Source organism: Erinaceus europaeus, chromosome 13, assembly GCF_950295315.1.
Source record: "Erinaceus europaeus chromosome 13, mEriEur2.1, whole genome shotgun sequence".
Taxonomy (NCBI): domain Eukaryota; kingdom Metazoa; phylum Chordata; class Mammalia; order Eulipotyphla; family Erinaceidae; genus Erinaceus; species Erinaceus europaeus.
In genome coordinates this window covers 81,020,369-81,038,913 of record NC_080174.1, presented here as the reverse complement: position 1 = coordinate 81,038,913, position 18,545 = coordinate 81,020,369, and the positions used below count along the sequence as shown (strand labels likewise).

Sequence of the window (18,545 nt, the reverse complement as noted above, 5' to 3'; positions counted from 1 at the left end):
AATTATAACCCCGATGGTAATAAAATAATAATAATAAATTATAATTCATTGTGCTGAATCATAGGTTCAGCTATCCAAAGTACACTTTGAGAGAAAAGAAAAGTCATCTTGTCCACTATGTGTGTGTGTGTTTGGGGTGGGGGTAAACAAGAAGAGGTGTTTTGTTTTGTTTTGTTTTGGTCTTTTTAAAAAATTCTCTATTAGGGAATTAATGGTTTACAGTCAGCAGTAAAATAAAACACAACAGTTTGTACATGTGTAATATTTCTCAGTTTTCCACATAACAATTCAAACTTCAGCAGCTCTTTCTGCCATCCTGTTCCAGGACCTGAGCCCTCCCCTCACAGCCCCCTCCCCAGAGTCTTTTCCTTTGGTGCAATACACCAACTCCAGTCCAAGTTCTGCTTAGTGTTTTCCCTTCAATTCATGAGTGAGATCATCCCATATTCTTCATTCTCTTTCTGGCTGATCTCACTTTACATGATTCCTTCACGCTTCATCCAGCATGAGGTGAAGTAGGTGAATTCGTCATTTTTACTAGCTGAGTAGTATTTCATTGTGTATATAGACCACAACTTTGCTCAGCCACTCATCGGTTGTTGGACACCTGGGTTGCTTCCAGGTTTGGTTATTACAAATTGTGCTGCTATGAACATATGTGTACACAGATCTTTTTGGATACTTGTGTTTGGTTCATTGGGATATATCCCTAGGAAAGGAATTTCAGGGTCATAGAGTCGGCCCACTTCTAGCCTTCTGAGAGTTCTCCAGACTGCTCTCCACAAGGGTTGGACCACTTGACATTCCCACCAGCAGTGCAAGAAGGATCCTTTGACCCCCACAACCTCTCCAGCATTTGTTGCTGCTACCTTTTCTCATGTATGACATTCTCACAGGAGTAAGTGGTATCTCATTGTTGTCTTTATGTGCATTTCTCTGACAATCAATGACTTGGAACATCTTTCATGTTTGTTGGCCTTTTGGATCTCTTCTTTGTTAATTTTTTTCTTTTTTTTTTTTTTTCTTTTGCCAGAAAGGTTATTGCTGGGGCACAGTGCCTGTACTCTGAATCCACTGCTCCTACAACCATAATCTTTCCACTGTTGTTATTGTTGTTGTTGCATAGGACACTAAGACATTGGTGGGGGGGAGAAAGACACCTGCAGACCTGCTTCACCACTTGTGAAGTGATACCCCCCCACGCAGGTGGGGAGTCAGGGGGACTCGAACCTGGATCCTTGTGCAGGTCCTTGCACTTCACACCATGTTCACTTAATCCAGTGCACTGCTGCCCTGCCCTCACTCTTTTTTAATAGAGGTGACAATTAAGCAGAAACCTAACGGGCAAGGAGGAGAGATAGTCAAGCCCAAAGAGTAGGAAGGGTAGGCAGGTTGAGAGAGAAGACTGAAGGGGAGAGGTGAATCAGGTTCATGGAGAAGTGAGTATTCCTCTGGGCCAATGGACAGGATGAAAGCAGGAGACAGGACAGAGAGGGGCCGGGGGGAAGCCTGTGGAGAAAAACAGGTTATGCTGAGGTTGGGTGCCATGGCAGAGAGCTCGTGCTATGTACTGAGTTCATTGTAGGACTTTTTTTTTTTTCTTTCAAATTTCTGAGAAGGCTGTGAGCTCTAAACACATTGCAATTACTTTCGATTTCCCTTTTTCCTGGGGGCAGGGAGTGGGGGGTACTTTGAGTGAGCATTTTCATTCCTTTGCCAAAAGATATTTTGCCCTTTCTTTTAATTCTCCTTAGGATCTTTTGGAAACTATAAGAGAGCTTTTTCCCTTAATCACCCTTTCTGAAACTTTGGCTTATTTGCATCCTCAGATCATTTCTGCCATTTAGAATTTATTTTTATTTATTTATTTTTTAATATTTATTTATTTATTTATTCCCTTTTGTTGCCCTACTTGTTTTATTGTTGTAGCTATTATTGTTGTCATAGTTGTTGGATAGGACAGAGAGATAATAGAGAGAAGAGGAAGACAGAGAGGGGGAGAGAAAGATAGACACCTGCAGACCTGCTTCACCCACCGCCTGTAAGCAACTCCCCTGCAGGTGGGGAGCCAGGGGCTCGAACCAGGATCCTTATGCGGGACCTTGCACTTTGCTCCATGTGCTCTTAACCTGCTTTGCTACTGCCCGGCTCCCCATTTAGAATTTTTGTTTTGTTTTGTTTTGTTTTGTTGTTTTGTTTTGTTTTGTTTTTTATTTTATTTAAGAAAGGATTAATTAACAAAACCATAAGGTAGGAGGGGTACAACTCCACACAATTCCCACCACCCAATCTCCATAACCCACCTCCTCCCCTGATAGCTTTCCCATTCTCTATCCCTCTGGGAGCATGGACCCAGGGTTATTGAGGGTTGCAGAAGGTAGAAGGTCTGGCTTCTGTAATTGCTTCCCTGCTGAACATGGACGTTGACTGGTCGGTCCATACTCCCAGTCTGCCTCTCTCTCTCCCCATTAGGGTGGGTCTCTGGGGAAGCGGAGCTCCAGGACACATTGGTGGGATCTTCAATCCAGGGAAGCATGGCCAGCATCCTGGTGGCATCTGGAACCTGGTGACTGAAAAGAGAGTTAACATACAAAGCCAAACAAATTGTTGAGCAATCATGGGCCCAAAGCTTGGAATAGTGGAGAGGAAGTGTTAGGGGGGTACTCACTGCAAACTCTAGTGTACTTCTGCTTTCAGGTATATATTTTGCAGTAGTTTATGGATATGTGTGAACATAAGCTCTCTCTCACAGAAACTGGTGTATATCTAGGTTATGGGCCCATTTAGAATTTTTAAAGCAATTCTTGGTTTACATGTTTTCAGCTATTTCCAGTTCTGGACTATAACTGTCCTGAATGTGGACTCTGTATTTCAGTCCCCTGATAGTGCAGTGATCAGCCTGCAGTAGGTGCTAGTGAGTATTTGACAGTTAAATGAATGAATCCTCAGACCTACTCACCAGTGGCATGGATCTAGCTGCAGAGCAGAAGTAGAGGAGAAAGCAGAGAGCTAGGAGGGGAGGGGAACTAGTTCTCTGCCCAAGGCAGTCTGGATATTTACATTATTCTCAGGCCATATAAAATTATCAGTTTAAAAATGAGCACTTAGGGCTAGGTGGTGAGGGCACATCTGGTTGAGCACTGATGTCACCATGTACAGGGATCTGGGTTCAAGCCCCACCTGCAGAGAGAAAGCTTCACAAGTGGTAAAGCAGTGCTGTGGGTGTCTCCCTCTCTCCTTGTCTCCCTCTCTCCCTCCTTTTCTCCCTCTCTCTCTCCCTCCCTCCTTCCATTCCTCCCTCTCTCTCTCCCTCTCTCTCCCTCCCTCCCTTTCTCCCTTTTACCCCTCTCTCCCTTCTCCCCCTCTCTCTTCTTCTCCCCCTCCTTCCTTCCCTCCTCTCTCTCCCTCCCTCTCTCCCTCCTTCCTTCTCTCTCTCTACTTCTCTCCCTTCCTCCCTCTATCCCTCCCTTCCTCTCTCCCTTCCCCTCTCTCCCTCTCTCCCTTTTCCTCTCTCCTCTTCCTCTCTCCCTCTCTCTCCCTCTCCTCCCCTTCCCTTTTGATTTCCCTCTTGCCATGGTCCATGGGCTGGACATTCCCACATCATACTAGAGATAGTTGGAAAGAACTACCTTTATAGTAGGGAGATGAAGTTACACACAGAGTCAAAAAAAAGAAAGAAAGAAAGAAAGAAAATGAATTGGTCATAGTTAGTTGAATTTTCATGTTTGTAAGAGGCACGAATCAGTAATGACCCCAAAACATGGGAAAGTTGACCATCTGTGAATGGTTTGTTCAAGTAAGGATTTCAGAAGAGAAAGAGCAGGTTCATGGGGAAAAAGGAAAATTAGGTCAGCTTGGAACATGTTGGGTCTGAGGATGCCCGTGGGCTATCTGGATAGAAATATCCAGTAAACATTTTGACACATGGGTTTGGAACTCAGGAAAGAGATCTTAGCAGAAGATAAAATTTGATAATCACAGGCTTATAGGTCCACACATCTACTCACTGAACAGATATTCACTATTGACTACAATACTTTGTCCCAGGCATCAAAAAAAGTGGTGAATGAAATATAATTCTGGCTTTCACAAATATCACAGCCAACACTGGTAGCCAGTATCATGAAAATAGAGGAACTAGCTGAGGAGAGATCAACATAGGCCCTGGGGGTACCAGCATTTCAGAGTTGGATAAAACAAACAGGACAAATCAGGAAAGAATGATAGTTTGTAAATGGATGACAAGAGTTTCTTCCTCCAAATCCCCGGGCCAGGCCTAACTTAGTTTCCAAAACACATTGCTTGATTTTTTTTTTTTTCTTCTTCTTCTTCTTTTTTCTTGGTAGCAGGATTAAAATACACGTGTTCACATGCACTCTGTACAGAAATTCTTGTTAAGTCATCCTTAAAATAAGGAATTTCAAAGGTTGGAACCAAAACAAGTATCAGCCCGCAAGTGACACAAAGATGAGCCAGAGCTAGAGATCAACCCAGATTTTCCTGTTCAACTGTGAATTTCCTTGCTATTGTTGTATGTGTTTTCAGACAAACTGAACGTACATTGTGGTTGGATTTCCTTTGTTATGGTCTGTGGAATAAATTAAATGTTAGAAGTTGTCACAATAGAAAGAGATGTTGTGTGTCTTGCCAAGATCTTTTGGGAGGATATTTATTTATTTATTTATTTATTTACCTTTCCTTCTCATTTGTTAAGTCAAGCAATACCTTAGGTACTTACCAAATCAGAGTCCACTAAGACCTTAAGTGTGGGTTCTTTTGAGAGATAATATTTCTTAGTTATTTTTTTTCAAATGAGAATTTGTTTTAAATTCTTTGAAGCAATTTGGGAATTGTTGAATGTTGTAAAAATTTTAGCTGTTTTATCTGAAATACTGTGGATTATGTGATATAAAACCAAACTGAAATTTTTCCTTTAAATCTCAGTAAAATGACCTCCTTATGAAGAAATTCAATGTAAACAAAAAAGTACAATTTATAAGTTAATTTATAGTTCTGCAGAGCCTGGTGATTTTTTTTTTTTTTGCATGTGTTTGTTTTCATGACATTTAACACATTTACTGGTAAATAAACTACGTCCTATGTAACTTTACTTCCTCTTATTAGAAGGTAAAATCTAGTGCTTATCAATGTTTTATTTATGAATCATTTATTTTATGTTCAGAATGTTTTGTTTATGTTGCATTGCCTAAAAGTATGTTTCTGATTAGGAAGAATAATAGGAACTTCTTTGGCCCCAACTTTAAGGCAGGTGATTATGCTAACTACCCCCCCCCCAAAAAAAAAACAAACATCTGAACTAAAATCCATCTATTTTAGAGTCAAAAGAGTTAAAACACTTTAAAGGCAGAGGGGAAAATGACATATCATTAATTATGTATTTCTAGCTATTTATGTTTTATGTTCCAGAAAATATCAGAACAGTGAATAAATAGTAATATATGTAATGCCTGCTATCTTAAAGGAAATTAATTATATCCAGGAAGAAACTAAACATATACTAAATGCAAAGATTAAGTCATTTTGAATCACTGATTTATTATATCTCCTTAAAAATTAAGTAAATCAACCCACCCACTGACAGAAAAATAAATAAATGGAAACTCTTCCTCAAGACATTGAAGTAATTTGTGATCAAAAGAAGTTGTTTTCCTGATCAAGGACTGAGCTTCTTTTTGTTGTCTGGCTTTTTAAACATTCACCTATAGTGTGTCTAGAACTGAAGGGAACATCTTTAAATCTTGTTTGATTTAAGTGAATGGATAGCTAATTGGGATCAGATGTTTCCATACAATAATGTTTAAAAACTTCTGTGGGGTTTAGGTATCCTGACTGATTCTTGGGTAGATTGTTTTCATCCTAGTTGTTAAGATCTCAGAGGTCAGCCAAGGTAGCCATTCATTTTCAGTCCTCTTTTGTTTCAGATTTCCTGTTGAATTTTGTTAACCATTTCAAAAAATCACCCAGTTGTTGTGTCATAGCTTTCCACAACCTTCAGATTCAAACCAAAAAAAAAAAAAAAAACCATCTACTACAAAGCTAAATGACTGTACCACCCACATAAACTCTAGCTAGAGCAGAATATGAAATTAGGTGTCACATTTTTTTAATCACAATGAAACTCCAGTATTTAGAGTTCTGTTGTCAAATGTCTTCTATTTATGACACTTTGTTTCTTTTGTTTTTATTTCCCCAGGACATTTGGGCTTCCAGGACAGTTTTGTCACATCAGGTGTTTTTAGTGTGACTGAGCTAGTAAGAGTGTCACAGAGTAAGTATAATTTCGCTTTGATTTATTAAAGATGTGCCTTGTGTTTGTGCTTATTTTCTTCCTAGGCCTCTTGGAGATTAAAAAAAAAAAAAGTATCGAATTCCTTTTTCATTCACCCCCTTGAAGAATTTTTCTATACAGTTTGTTTAACAGCCAAGAATTCAAATCAGGAAAAAAAATTTGATATGATTATAGGGGATAAAACTGAAATCCTGAGAGTTTCACTTATATCCTAGTTTATAGTGTGAACCTGGTTTTAAAAAAAACAAACAACTGAAGCTTCCCTGATTTCTAAGAAAATATGAATTTAAAAATTTTTGGTTTTGACCTTTAAAAGAAGGTACAAACAACCTTAACACAAGTGACATGATACAGAATGATCATTATCAACTTGTCAATAATCACCAACAATAGTGATTAAGAGTACCTCTCCTCACCCTGTTCCATTGATCAAAGGGTCACTGATTGTATTTTTTGCTATGGCATAATCCAGGCAGTCCAAGGAGAAAGCATAGTATTCTCTTTCTCTCTCAAAGATGCACCCACCTTCACTTTTCCTTCAAAAAACACCTTTGTTTTTATATCTCAAATTTAAAAACATAGTTGCGATGACTGTGATGTTGTTACTGATGTCCCAGGGACAAGAGGAGAGCTCTAAATATCAACTATTGACATGTTATCTTTTTGTCCTCCTCCTTCTTTAAAATACTCCTTCATAGATAAAAAATGACATTGTTGACATTGATTTCAAACTGCATGAAATCTTTCATGGAATGAAGTGGAGTAAAAATAAATATTTTCCTATCAGGTTGCAAACCCCCCCCCCCCACCCCCAGTGCATTACAGTATTGCATGATTAACTGAGGTGAACCAGATGATGAGTTGTCTGGTCAAGCGAGTCAAGCCACCCTAATCTCACAGGCTTGGCTTCTGTCTGTTCCTATTGCCTGAATCCAGAATTGTTTGTAAGAATACAATGCGAGGGTAGAGGGATAGATAGAGACTAGTGACTGCTGAGTGTATGTGACCTGCCCTGCATTAGCCTGGTTTTCATGTATGTTGTATGAAGCAATGCTTGATTTAAATTTACCAGGCAAAAATGAACCCTCATTCTCATTCATAGAAAGAAGGGGAAAAAAAAAAAAGAACAGAAAGGAAAACACAAACAAGCAGACCTTGGACTGGAGTTGGTGTATTGCATCAAAGTAAAAGACTCTGGGGTAGGGAAGAGGGTTCAAGTCCTGGAACAGGATGGCAGAGGAGGACCCAGTAGGGGTTGAATTGTTCTGTGGAAAACAGAAATGTTGCACATGTACAAATTAGTGTATTTTACTGTCAGCTGTAAGTCATTAGTCCCCCCTGTAAAGGATCAAAATTACCACCCATTGTTTTTTTGTTTGTTTGTTAGTTTTTTGGTTTTTTTTTTACCATGAGTTAAATATCTACTCTATATAAGTGAATGACCCAAAATCAGTGAAGCAGTGCTTCAGCTCAGCCTGTGCAGTGTGAGACTTAAAGGGGGAAGGACAGAGCAGGAAAGTAATGCAGGTGTTAGCAGTGGGGGACCTAGGACCTACAGCTAGCGATAGTATTCCGCTGCAGGGGACAGGACAACCTGTAAGGACCTAGGGCCTACAGCTAGCGATGGTATTCTGCTGCAGGGGACAGGACAACCTGTAAGGACCTAGGACCTACAGCTAGCGATGGTATTCCGCTGCAGGGGACAGGACAACCTGTAAGGCGTCAGAAGCAGCAGTGTTGGAAGTTTACTCACAGTACCACCCAAAGTTGAAGAGATGAGCCTAGTCACTTAAAGGATAGGTGCTCCCTGGCCCAGCTGACTGACCAGCTTCTTACTGTCGACAGGCACTGCATGTGTACGTGTGTATCTCACGCTTTCTAAGGTGTTAAAAAAGATGCTCACTGCTTTACCTGTTCTTTGGCAGTTCATAATGGTAATAATACAGAATGTCTATTCCTGAATGTAATTATCACAGTGGATTTACAGGGAAATAAATTCACTGAGCCCTTTCTAGGATCCAAACAAAGAATGGAAGACTTAAAGAATGGAAGTCTGAGGGCCAGTGACGCAACCAGTCAAGCATACATATTACTAAGCGCAAGGATGGGGTTAAAGCCCCCAGCTCCCCACCTGCAGGGGGGTGGCTTCACAAGCGATAAAGCAGGTCTATAGGTGTCTATCTTTCTCTCCCCCTCTCTATGTCCTCATCTTCTCTTAACTTCTCTCTGCCTTATCTAATACAAAACAGTTAGAAAGGGGGAAAAAAAAAGGAAAAAATGGGGATGGGCAGTAGCACACTTGGTTAAACACATATAGTACAAAGTGCAAGGATCTGGGTTCGAGGACCCCCACTCCACCTGCAGGAGGGACGCTTCATAAGCAGTAAAGCAGGTCTGTAGATGTCTGTCTTACTCTCTCCCTCTCTTGCCCCCCCCCTTGTCCTATCCAATATAAATGGAAAAAAAAATTGACTGCCAGGAGCAGTGGATTCATAGTACAGAGGCACTGAGCCCCGGAAGATAACCCTGGAGGCAAAGATGGCTGCCGGGAACGGTGGATTTGTAGTGTCTGCACTGAGCTCCATCAATAACCCCGGTGGCAATAATAGTAATGATGATAATAATAATAGCAAAAAGAAGTCTCTTTAATTCCAAGGCTAGAACATTATATTTTGTTGCACCCTAGATGTTATAAAGATTAATCTTTATGACACCAGTGTCCAGGGGCCTGGTGGTTGTAGTTCCCCACTGGTCAAAGCTACTCCCAGAACCTTGTCCTTTTTCCTCTTGTAGTATACCCCTCTAAGGTCTCATATCCCAAGCCTCATCAGCTCCAAGCTTGATTAGACCTCCATTCGGTCTCTGACAGCCTACCTGTCAAGTGAGTTCCAAACCTGCCTTCCAGGCAGCCAGGGGGATGGCCTGACCACAGACTGAATTTGCAGAGGGACCTGGTTTTGTTTCCTGTCCCACTTAGAGTGTTGTTGTTGCTGACGCCTGGCATCATGAACGTTCCTCGGCTCTTGAGCGCTTTCCGATTCTGCACACTGCTGTGTAATCGTTCTAGGACTCACTCACACATGGCCTCATGCTGACTGGAACTGTTTGGCAAGAGTGGGGCTGGGCTGTGTCAGCGTAATCATGGCTGTGGGCCAACCTTCCAGCCAGAGCCCACTCCCTCTTGCAGATCTTTAATCCAGGTTGGTCAGGCTGTATGTTACAGGATTGCCTGAACTGCTGGGTTAAGGATCTCCCAGCTCAGATTTCCTCCACACTCACACACCTTTCCAGAAGACTTAACACTTGGGTCTCAGGATGGAGTCAGCATTCTTAAGTATTTCTCACCCACTTTTCCTGTCTTGGGAGAGCTCAGTGTCCATAGCACTGGGGACATGTTTAGTGGATGAGTGGGGTTGGAGTACCCTCTATATCTTTACAATGGAAGTGAGCTAACTGGCATATAAACTGATTAAATGTATGGTGCTAGAAAGTCACACTAATGTGAAAAATTATGGTAACTGGCCAGGTGGTGGTACAGTTGATCGAGTGCCCATGTTACAATGTGCAGGGCCCAGGTTTGAGCCCCCGGCCCTCCCCTGCAGGAGGAAAGCTTTCCAAGTGGTGAAGCAGTATTGCAGGTGTCTCTCTATCTCTCCCTTGCTGTTATCCCCTTCCCTCTAATCTCTGGCTATCTGTATCCAGTAAATAAGTAAAGATAATTTAGATAATTAAAAAATTAATTATAGTAATTAGCATACCTCAAATCTGTATCATGCAGTAGGCTTTGTCCTGGGCAATTTGCGACTTTTTTTTTTTTTTTTTCCTGCAGATGTCTGTGCCTCAAGTTCCTCTCTCTTTTTTTTTTTTTTTTTTTTTACCAGAGCACAGCTCAGCTCTGGCTTATGGTGATACGGGGGATTGGACCTGGGATTTGACGGAGCCTCAGGCTTGAGTCTGTTTGCATAGCCATTATGTTACCTACCCCCACCAAGTTCCTCTTTTAAAAGCAAGATCTATCTGTCTATCTGTCTATCTACTTATTTATTTATGAGAAAGAGAGAAGTAGGGAGAGAGCCAGAGCATCACTCTGGCGCATTCAACGCTGGAGATTGAACTCTGGACCTCATACTTAAACTTGAGAGTTGAAAATTTATCCACAGTGTCACTTGCAAGGGCTGCTTGTTGTTAAAATTCAGCGGCTCCAGCTGGCCGGGATAGCTTCACGGGCGGGTAACAGAGACGAGGAGACAACGGCTGGGCAGAGAAGCTGTATTTCTTTATTCAGGAACAACGATTCATAAACTAAGACAAACTAATCACCAAACAGAACTCTGCTGCCTCTTTCCCGCAGCGGCCCAAGCACTCTCTCTCTTACTCTCGAACTCAGGAACCCTCTCGGGGTTCCTAGGGGCGGGGCCCGCGAAACTAACTGGACTGATCCAATTCTCTTGGCGGGGGAGAACTAGAACAACCCAATGTAAAGCATACAACAGCTGCTGGTTGTCCTTCTATGTAGGTTAAGGAGACTGTGATGTTCAGAGATTAAGAAACTTGCCTTTGGGCTGGCAAATAGCCCAGTAGATAGTGTGTCTGCTTTGTAAATGACCCAGGTTCTGGTACAGCCTCCACTACACTGGAAGGAGCTTTGGTGCTGTGATATCTCTCCCTCTCTGTCTCTCAATGTTTTTCTTCTTTTTTATATAATTTTTTAATCTTTATTTATAGCATAGAGACAGCCAGAAATTGAGAGGGAAGGGGGGGGTGACAGGAAGTAGAGAGTCAGAGAGATACCTGCAGCCCTGCTTCACCACTCGAAAAGCTTTCCCCTGCAGGGGAGGGCCGGGGGCTTGAACCCTGGTCCTTGCACACTGTGACATGTGCGTTCAACAGGTGTGCCACCACTCAGCCCTCAATCTTTTTTTCTAAGTAAAAAAAAAAAAAAAGTGAAAAATGCAGTGAAGGCCCAGCAACAAGGAAGGGAAGAAAGGAAGGAATGGACACTTTTCTTGTCCTCAGCTAAATGCAGAAGTTTTTATCCTGCCCTCTCTCTTAACTGCATTATAGAGCTAAACAGAATCCAGACTTTCAGTGTTAGACTCAATAGACTTTTAGCTTATTGATGTGTGTATATAACAAATATTAAACCAAAACAAGCAAAACATAGTGAACAAAATTTCTCTGGATGTTTTAAGGTGTAATTAAAAAATTATAATAGGGGAGTCGGGCAGTAGCGCAGCGGTTTAGGCGCATGTGGCGCAAAGCGCAAGGACTGCGATAAGGATCCCGGTTCAAGCTCCCGGCTCCCCACCTGCATGGGAGTCGCTTCACTGGCGGTGAAGCAGGTCTGCAGGTGTCTGTCTTTCTCTCCCCTCTCTCTCTGTCTTCCCCTCCTCTCTCCATTTCTCTCTGTCCTATCCAACAACAACGACATGAAGAACAATAATAACTACAACAACAATAAAAACAAGGGCAACAACAACAAAAAATAATTATGATAGATTTTATTTTCAGAAGCATGTCAGGTTAACCCAGAGGTCCTATATGCCCACCCCATTACTAACACCTTTTGTTAGTGTAGTGCTTTTGTTATAATGGATGAGCTGACATTGACACATTATTATTAATTAAAGTCTGTGATCTGCATTAGGGTTCACTGTTGTTTTTTAAAATTTATTTATTTTCTCTTTTGTTGCCCTTGTTTTATTGTTGTAGTGATTATTATTGTTGTTACTGATGTTGTCGTTGTTGGATAGGACAGAAAAATGGAGAAAAGAGGGGAGGACAGAGGGGGGAGAAAAAGATAGACACCTGCAGACCTGCTTCACCGCCTGTGAAGCGACTCCCCTGCAGGTGGGGAGCCGGGGACTCCAACCGGGATCCTTACGCCGGTCCTTGTGCTTTGCGCCACGTGCACTTAACCCACTGCGCTACCGCCTGACTCCCCACTGTTTGTTTTATACTTTCTGTGTTTTGACAGATGTGTGATGACATGTATCTGTTATTATAATATCGTGCAGAACTGTTTTACTTTCCTCTCAGTTGTCTCTGTTCCTCCTGCCTGTTCACTCATCCCAATTTCTGCAACCAGTGACTTTTAACTTTTCTCTGGTTTTGCATTAAACATAGGTGTTTTCATGGCCTTTTGACTTATTCCTAGTGTAGTAGAAATTTTCTTCTTAATCTCCGACCTCCCAGCCCCATGCAACACCCCTTTCAAGTCCTCACTACTAATGATTACATAGATGCAAACTTCAAGGGCCAGGTGGTGGCTGTGGTGAACCTAGTTAAGTGCACACATTACAGTGCACAAGGACCCAGGCTCAAGCCCCTGGTCCCCACCTGTAGGGGAAAAGCTTCACAAATGGTGAAACAGTGCTGCAGATGTCACTCTCTCTCTTTCCCTCTCTACCTCTCCCTCCCTTCTCAATTTCTCTGTCTCTATCAAATTAATTAATTCATTAATTAAAATATTTAAAAAATAAGATAAGAAGAAAGAAACTTCACAGGAATGGCATCCTGAACTTGAAAATGTGTCTTCTTTCTGTATTTGAATGCACAAGTTTTTTTTAATTTGCTTATGTAAACATTTAATTTCTCTAGGTTTCCAATTAGTTTCTGCTTTTAGTTTTCCTCCTTTCAAATTTAATAGTCATAAGAGCTGCTGTTTTGGGAATCGGGCAGTAGCACAGTGGGTTAAGCGCAGGTGGCACAAAGCACAAGGACCTGCGTAAGGATCCTGGTTCGAACCCCCGGCTCCCCACCTGCAGGGGAGTCGCTTCACAGGTGGTGAAGCAGGTCTGCAGGTGTCTGTCTTTCTCTGCCCCTCTGTCTTCCCCTCCTCTCTCCATATCTCTGTCCTATCCAAGAACAGCAACATCAATAACAATATTAATAGCCACAACAACAATAAAACAAGGGCAAAAAAAGGGGGGGGAGATAAAAAAAGAAAAAGGAAAGAGCTGCTGTTTCAGTAGTTCCTTGTCGTTAAAGTTCGGGGCTCCAGCAGGCCGGGCTAGCTTCGCGGTGGTAAACAGAGACTCGGGGACACCCAGCTGGGCAGAGAAGCTTTATTCGCGAGCGGGCCAACATATGCTCTCCTGTCTCTCTCCTCCTGCGGCAGAGAGCGACTCTCAAAACTAATCACCACACAGATCTGTCCTGCATCCTTCTCCCCCTGCAGCTGCCGCAAGAACTCTGGAGTGGGGAGAAGAGGGCCCCCTGAAACTAGCAGGGGCCATACCACAATTTCCCAGAGGCGCGGGGGCGGGGAGGGCGGGAGTGAGGGTTGTGGGGGGGTGGGGGGGGTGAGACCAAAACCAATGTGAAGCATACAATTCCCCCTTTTCTTTTTAACTAAATGAGCAGGCGGTGAAGCAGGTCTGCAGGTGTCTATCTTTCTCTCCCCCTCTGTCTTCCCCTCTTCTCTCCATATCTCTTGTCCTATCCAACAACATCAATAACAATATTAATAGCCACACAACAATAAAACAAGGGCAAAAAAAAGGGGGGGAGGAGATAAAAAAAGAAAAAGGAAAGAGCTGCTGTTTCAGTATTTCCTCATGAGGATTCACTGGAATAACTCTGTGCTAGGGTTGTTTATAGTTATGCTATGAGAGAGTGGCAGTTTCAGAGAAACCCGAGAGAACTGTTGGCTTAGCCTCACTTGTTCAGAGATGAGGTTCAGATGATAATGCCACTTGGCATTGAATGATCTGATGAGAGACACACAGGGCTGCTGTATCTTCCACTGAATCCCTTCTCTCCTCTGCATTCTATTTATCTTTTACTTTTATTTTTATTGATTGATTCATTTTTGCATGCTCTAGAAGCCGTGGAAGGAGAATTCCCTTTCTTATGGCAGCAAAGAACATACTGTACCTATAGACTGAATGTGTATTTGCTCCTCCCCCATATAGGAGGATCATCTGAAAATAGTTCTAGTTATTTATTTGTTTTAGTGTATGTGGGTACTGACCACTAGACACAGTACCAGAGGAAGAGAGAACTCTTCTCTGCTTCAGGAGAGGAGGTTTCTAAGTGCTAACAATGCAGTTCACATTCACTGGAGTTGTTTCAGCGAAATGCTGTGAGGAAAGAGACAGGAACCATCTGTTGAAATGGCTCTTACATGATGCTGCATTTTCAAACAAAGTCTTCCAGAAGCATTTTTCAGATTGGGCAGTGTCCTATGAAGTTGCTCTGAGGAGAGCCCACTCTGTGAGCTGGAAGTGATGTTGCTTAGATAGCTCTCTCTGTCAGTACCCACTCCTGTTTATTTTGTACTCATGTTTTCCTCAGAGTGTGTGCTTTGAGGCTGTCAAATAAATAACAATCCAGGTAGGAACCCAGATAATCCTCCCCCACCAAATCCACTACTTCTGCCCATTTCCTAAAGTGCTGACTATTTTTCCTTGAAGTTGGTGGAGTGGCTTCAAAACCTTAAATCCTTCATCTGGGAAAGAGGGAAACCACCAATACACACAAGCCATTATGACTCTGGCCCAGTGGCTTCTAATTTTCAAGCGGTGGTTTGTGCACCCGAGCTGCCTGCAAGGAAGGGTTAAGTAAACTTCGTGGCTGGGAATGACTTCACGGCCCTGGAATTTTGAAAAGCTTGGGTTCTTCTCAGTACACTGTGGCCAGCCTTAGAGTCTCTGGGTGTGAAAACCACTCTCCCCGTTAGCCAGGCTGATTTTTTTTTTTTGGTTCCTGTTGCAGCACTGCAGAATCTATTAAAATCCAGCAGCTGAATTGTCCTGGCTCCGCCACAAAGCTGGACTGCTGGGTGGCTGCAGGATAGTCCCCAATTGTTTGTCAGTGGAAAGTGTGAACAGAGCCAAGCAAATGCCTCAGCCTGGCATGAGGTGGCACTCTAGTGGCTGTTTGCTGCCTTAGACATGTGTGTTCTTTCTATATGCTTACACAGGAATCATCATCAAGATCCAGCTTGCAGTTATTTATTTTTTTTTAAAGTTCTTTTCTAAGTTTCTCGGCCTTTTGTGTCTAATTGATTCCCTCTGCCCATACATAATTTTTCTGACCAGCAGTTATTGTGAGAACGAACAACCATATTCTAGCCTGTCATGACAGAACAGACTCCCACAGTCGAATTAACCCAGCTATCAGGTACAATAAGGAAATGAAGGCGTGTTGAGAGCAACAAGCCCAAACTTGAAAATGACAAAATGTCCTTGCAAAGAAGGGTTTACAAGGGAACAGGTCCAGAATAAGAGATTCCAGTTCCTTAGAGGTGGTGTTTAAAAAGAGTCAAAAGATCTTAAATCTTTATTAAAGTCAAATAGGCTTGAGACTTTTCTAAACAAGTGGCCTCTAAGTTCTCCTCTGTGAAGTAACACAAAGGCTAAGGTCATTGTATGAAAATCAAGTTAAACAATAGGCTAGATTCTTAAGCTCTTCTTTGGAAAGAACCCTTCTGGGTTATAGCACTAGAGGTAGAAACAAAGAGATTATAATAAAAAATAGACTGCAGCCCTAGCATGAACAGTTACTGTGACCTTGCCTTTTGTTTGCCACTACACAATTCAGTGGCAGTCCACTCAAACTATGCTCTCGATCAATATCCTATTAAAGCCACACAAAAAGTCTCCATAAACTTGGTGGTTAGCTATGTTTATAAATGGAACTCGGCATAATTAGATGGTCAATAGCAGGCTCTACTAGTCATTTTAAAACGAACAGCACACATTTTCTATCTGTAGAAGTCAGTGGTGCCTCTTCTAAAGTAAAGGTCTGGTGTGTAGCAGACAAAAAAAGCGGGAATCCCTTTAAAAAGTTCGAAAACCTAATACCAACTACAGTTCTTAAAGAAAATCTGTTATATTGTAAAATAGAAAGTACTCATTGTGTGTGTGTATGTGTGTGTGTGCACAATTTAATTTGACCTGTCTAAGCCACATTATTCTGAACATAACGTTGTAAATGTTTTAATTAATAGTTTTAATCAACCCCTGACAGGGAGATAAAGTTATAAATATTGCCCTATCTTAGGAAGAAAAATATCAGTCTGGGTGGCTTAATTTAGTGGGTTTCCTCTACTATAACTCAATAAATTTTCAAAATAAACACTGAAATTGAATTAGTTCACAAGGATATTTTATTGTGTTTTTTCTTTTTTTCTTTTGATTTTCCTGACATGTTTGGGATACATCTTTGGACAGTTAAACTGGTAGCAAATGAAAAAGACTGCCAGTTATAGAAATGTTTATCAAACCACTGTTTTGATAAACAATTCAATTCAAATTCAATTCTTTTGAATTCCAGTTCACAGGATAGGTGGCCAAATGAGCTTTTTCCTATCAGTGGATTAAAAAACGGTATCAATAGGCTTCTCCACCCTTTCCTACAAGTTTAAATGTGCATATCATTGTGTTTTATGTGTGCCTTGGCAGCTGTGTTATAACATACTGGCTAATATTAAAACTATGGCAAGAACAAGCCTCAAACATCAGCCAATCCATCAGTCATCCTTGTGCTTGGAGAAACAGTCCTTGCCATTATAGTCACAGTCTTCTGACCTTCCTGGGTAGAGCTGACAGTTAGTGTGCTTGTGACAAGATTTAGGGGTCCCTGCATTTTCTGTTCTTAGCGGATGTTCCTGCTAACATTACCAAGCATGAGCATTATTACTGTAAAGACTTGACCCAACAAAAACACATAACATGCATGAATGCTAATTTGTTGCCATCTCTGTCATGGGAAACTCATTCTCATTTCTAAAATTCAGGTATATTTTGTTTTTATTACCTTTTGCTGGGGCTTCATGCCTGCATGATTCCACCACTCTTGGAGAACTCTTCCCTCTCTCTCTTTCCCCACCCACCCTCTCTGAGGGAGAGAGTGAGAGTGAGAGTGAGAGAGAGAGATATTCCATAACACTGCTGGCAAGGCTTCCCTGTACAGGTGCTCCCATGTGGCCAAGAGCTAAACCCAGATCTTCATATATGGTAAAGTGTGCCCTCTACCAGGTGAGCTATCTCCTGGCCCCTAGTAAATGTTTTCAAATTGAAGACACACATAGCCAGTTGGACAAACCTTACTTCTCATGCTCATCTATGTCTAAATTTTTTTTGAAGTGGCCCATTGGTTACAAATCTTCCTTGTAAAGAATAAAATATATGTCTAAGGTCTAAACATGATAATATGAAATAGTCCAGTTTATAGAGTTGGAATCTTATTAGACAGGTTATTAAATATATAACTTTAAGCTGGGTTCTCATAGGTAATAACCATGTATTCAGTCAACAGTCATTTAATACCAACTGTCTACCGGAATTAAGTCTGAGTGTTGGGGGAAGTCAGGCCTCACAAGAGTGTTTTGAGAATAAAGTAAGAGATGCCAGGGTTCTAGTTTATAACAGATGAGAACGATAGTGGGGGCTGAGTAGGGGTGCAGCTGATCAGTAGACTAGGGCTTAAGTCCTTGATCCCCATCTGCAGGAGGGAAGCTTCATGAGAAAGAGGTCTCTCTTTCTCTCTCTCCCTCATTACCTCCCCATTCCCCATCTACTTCTGTCCTTGGTCATTGACTATGTGCTCAGAGCTGATGCTTAAGCTGCTGACACTCTCAACAAATTTATTAAGGAAGTGTGTTAGGTATTGATTAAAAAGGAAGAACTTCAAAATGTATGCTTAAGAAATAAACAGAATTATTGTAATGACCTTTTCAGGATTAATAATTCTGATAGACTAAGAATATACCACAATATGTTAATCTATCTGCTTTAGGAAGCCAGCAGTTTCTTACTGCTTATGTTTTCGACCAATGCCTATACATCTATGATCTATGTTTTTCTGAAAGTTTCTTTCTAGGATATCTAATGGATGGCAAGCATTTTTTTAAATAAAGTTTTTAAATTTTTATTTATTTATTTTCCCTTTTGTTGCCCTTGTTGTCTTTTTATTGTTGTGGTGGTTATTATTGTTGTTACTGATGTCATTGTTGTTGGATAGGGCAGAGATAAATGGAGAGAGGACGAGAAGACAGAGAGGGGGAGAGAAAGACACCTGCAGACCTGCTGTGTGAAGTGACTCCCCTGAAGGTGGGGAGCCGGGGGCTCAAACTGGGATCCTTAACGCCATGGTTCCTTGTGCTTTTTGAACCATGTGCGCTTAACCCACTGCATTAACGCGGACTCCCAATGATAAGCAATTTTAAGATTCTCAGCTTAGGGCTGGCACAATAGCTTACTTGGGAAGGTACTTGCTATGCCATATA

General features: G+C 41.7%; 1 protein-coding gene across 6 annotated transcripts in view; it reads left to right on the top strand.

Annotated features, from left to right (window-relative positions):
• Positions 1–18,545, top strand: part of NFIA (nuclear factor I A) — a 482,852-nt gene that overhangs the window by 322,529 nt on the left and 141,778 nt on the right. For all 6 annotated transcript variants that reach the window (XM_060206322.1, XM_007522725.3, XM_060206323.1 and 3 more), the window contains exon 4: positions 6,215–6,289. In XM_060206322.1, coding sequence (XP_060062305.1) covers positions 6,215–6,289 — 75 coding nt within the window. The remainder of the gene's footprint in view (positions 1–6,214; positions 6,290–18,545) is intronic.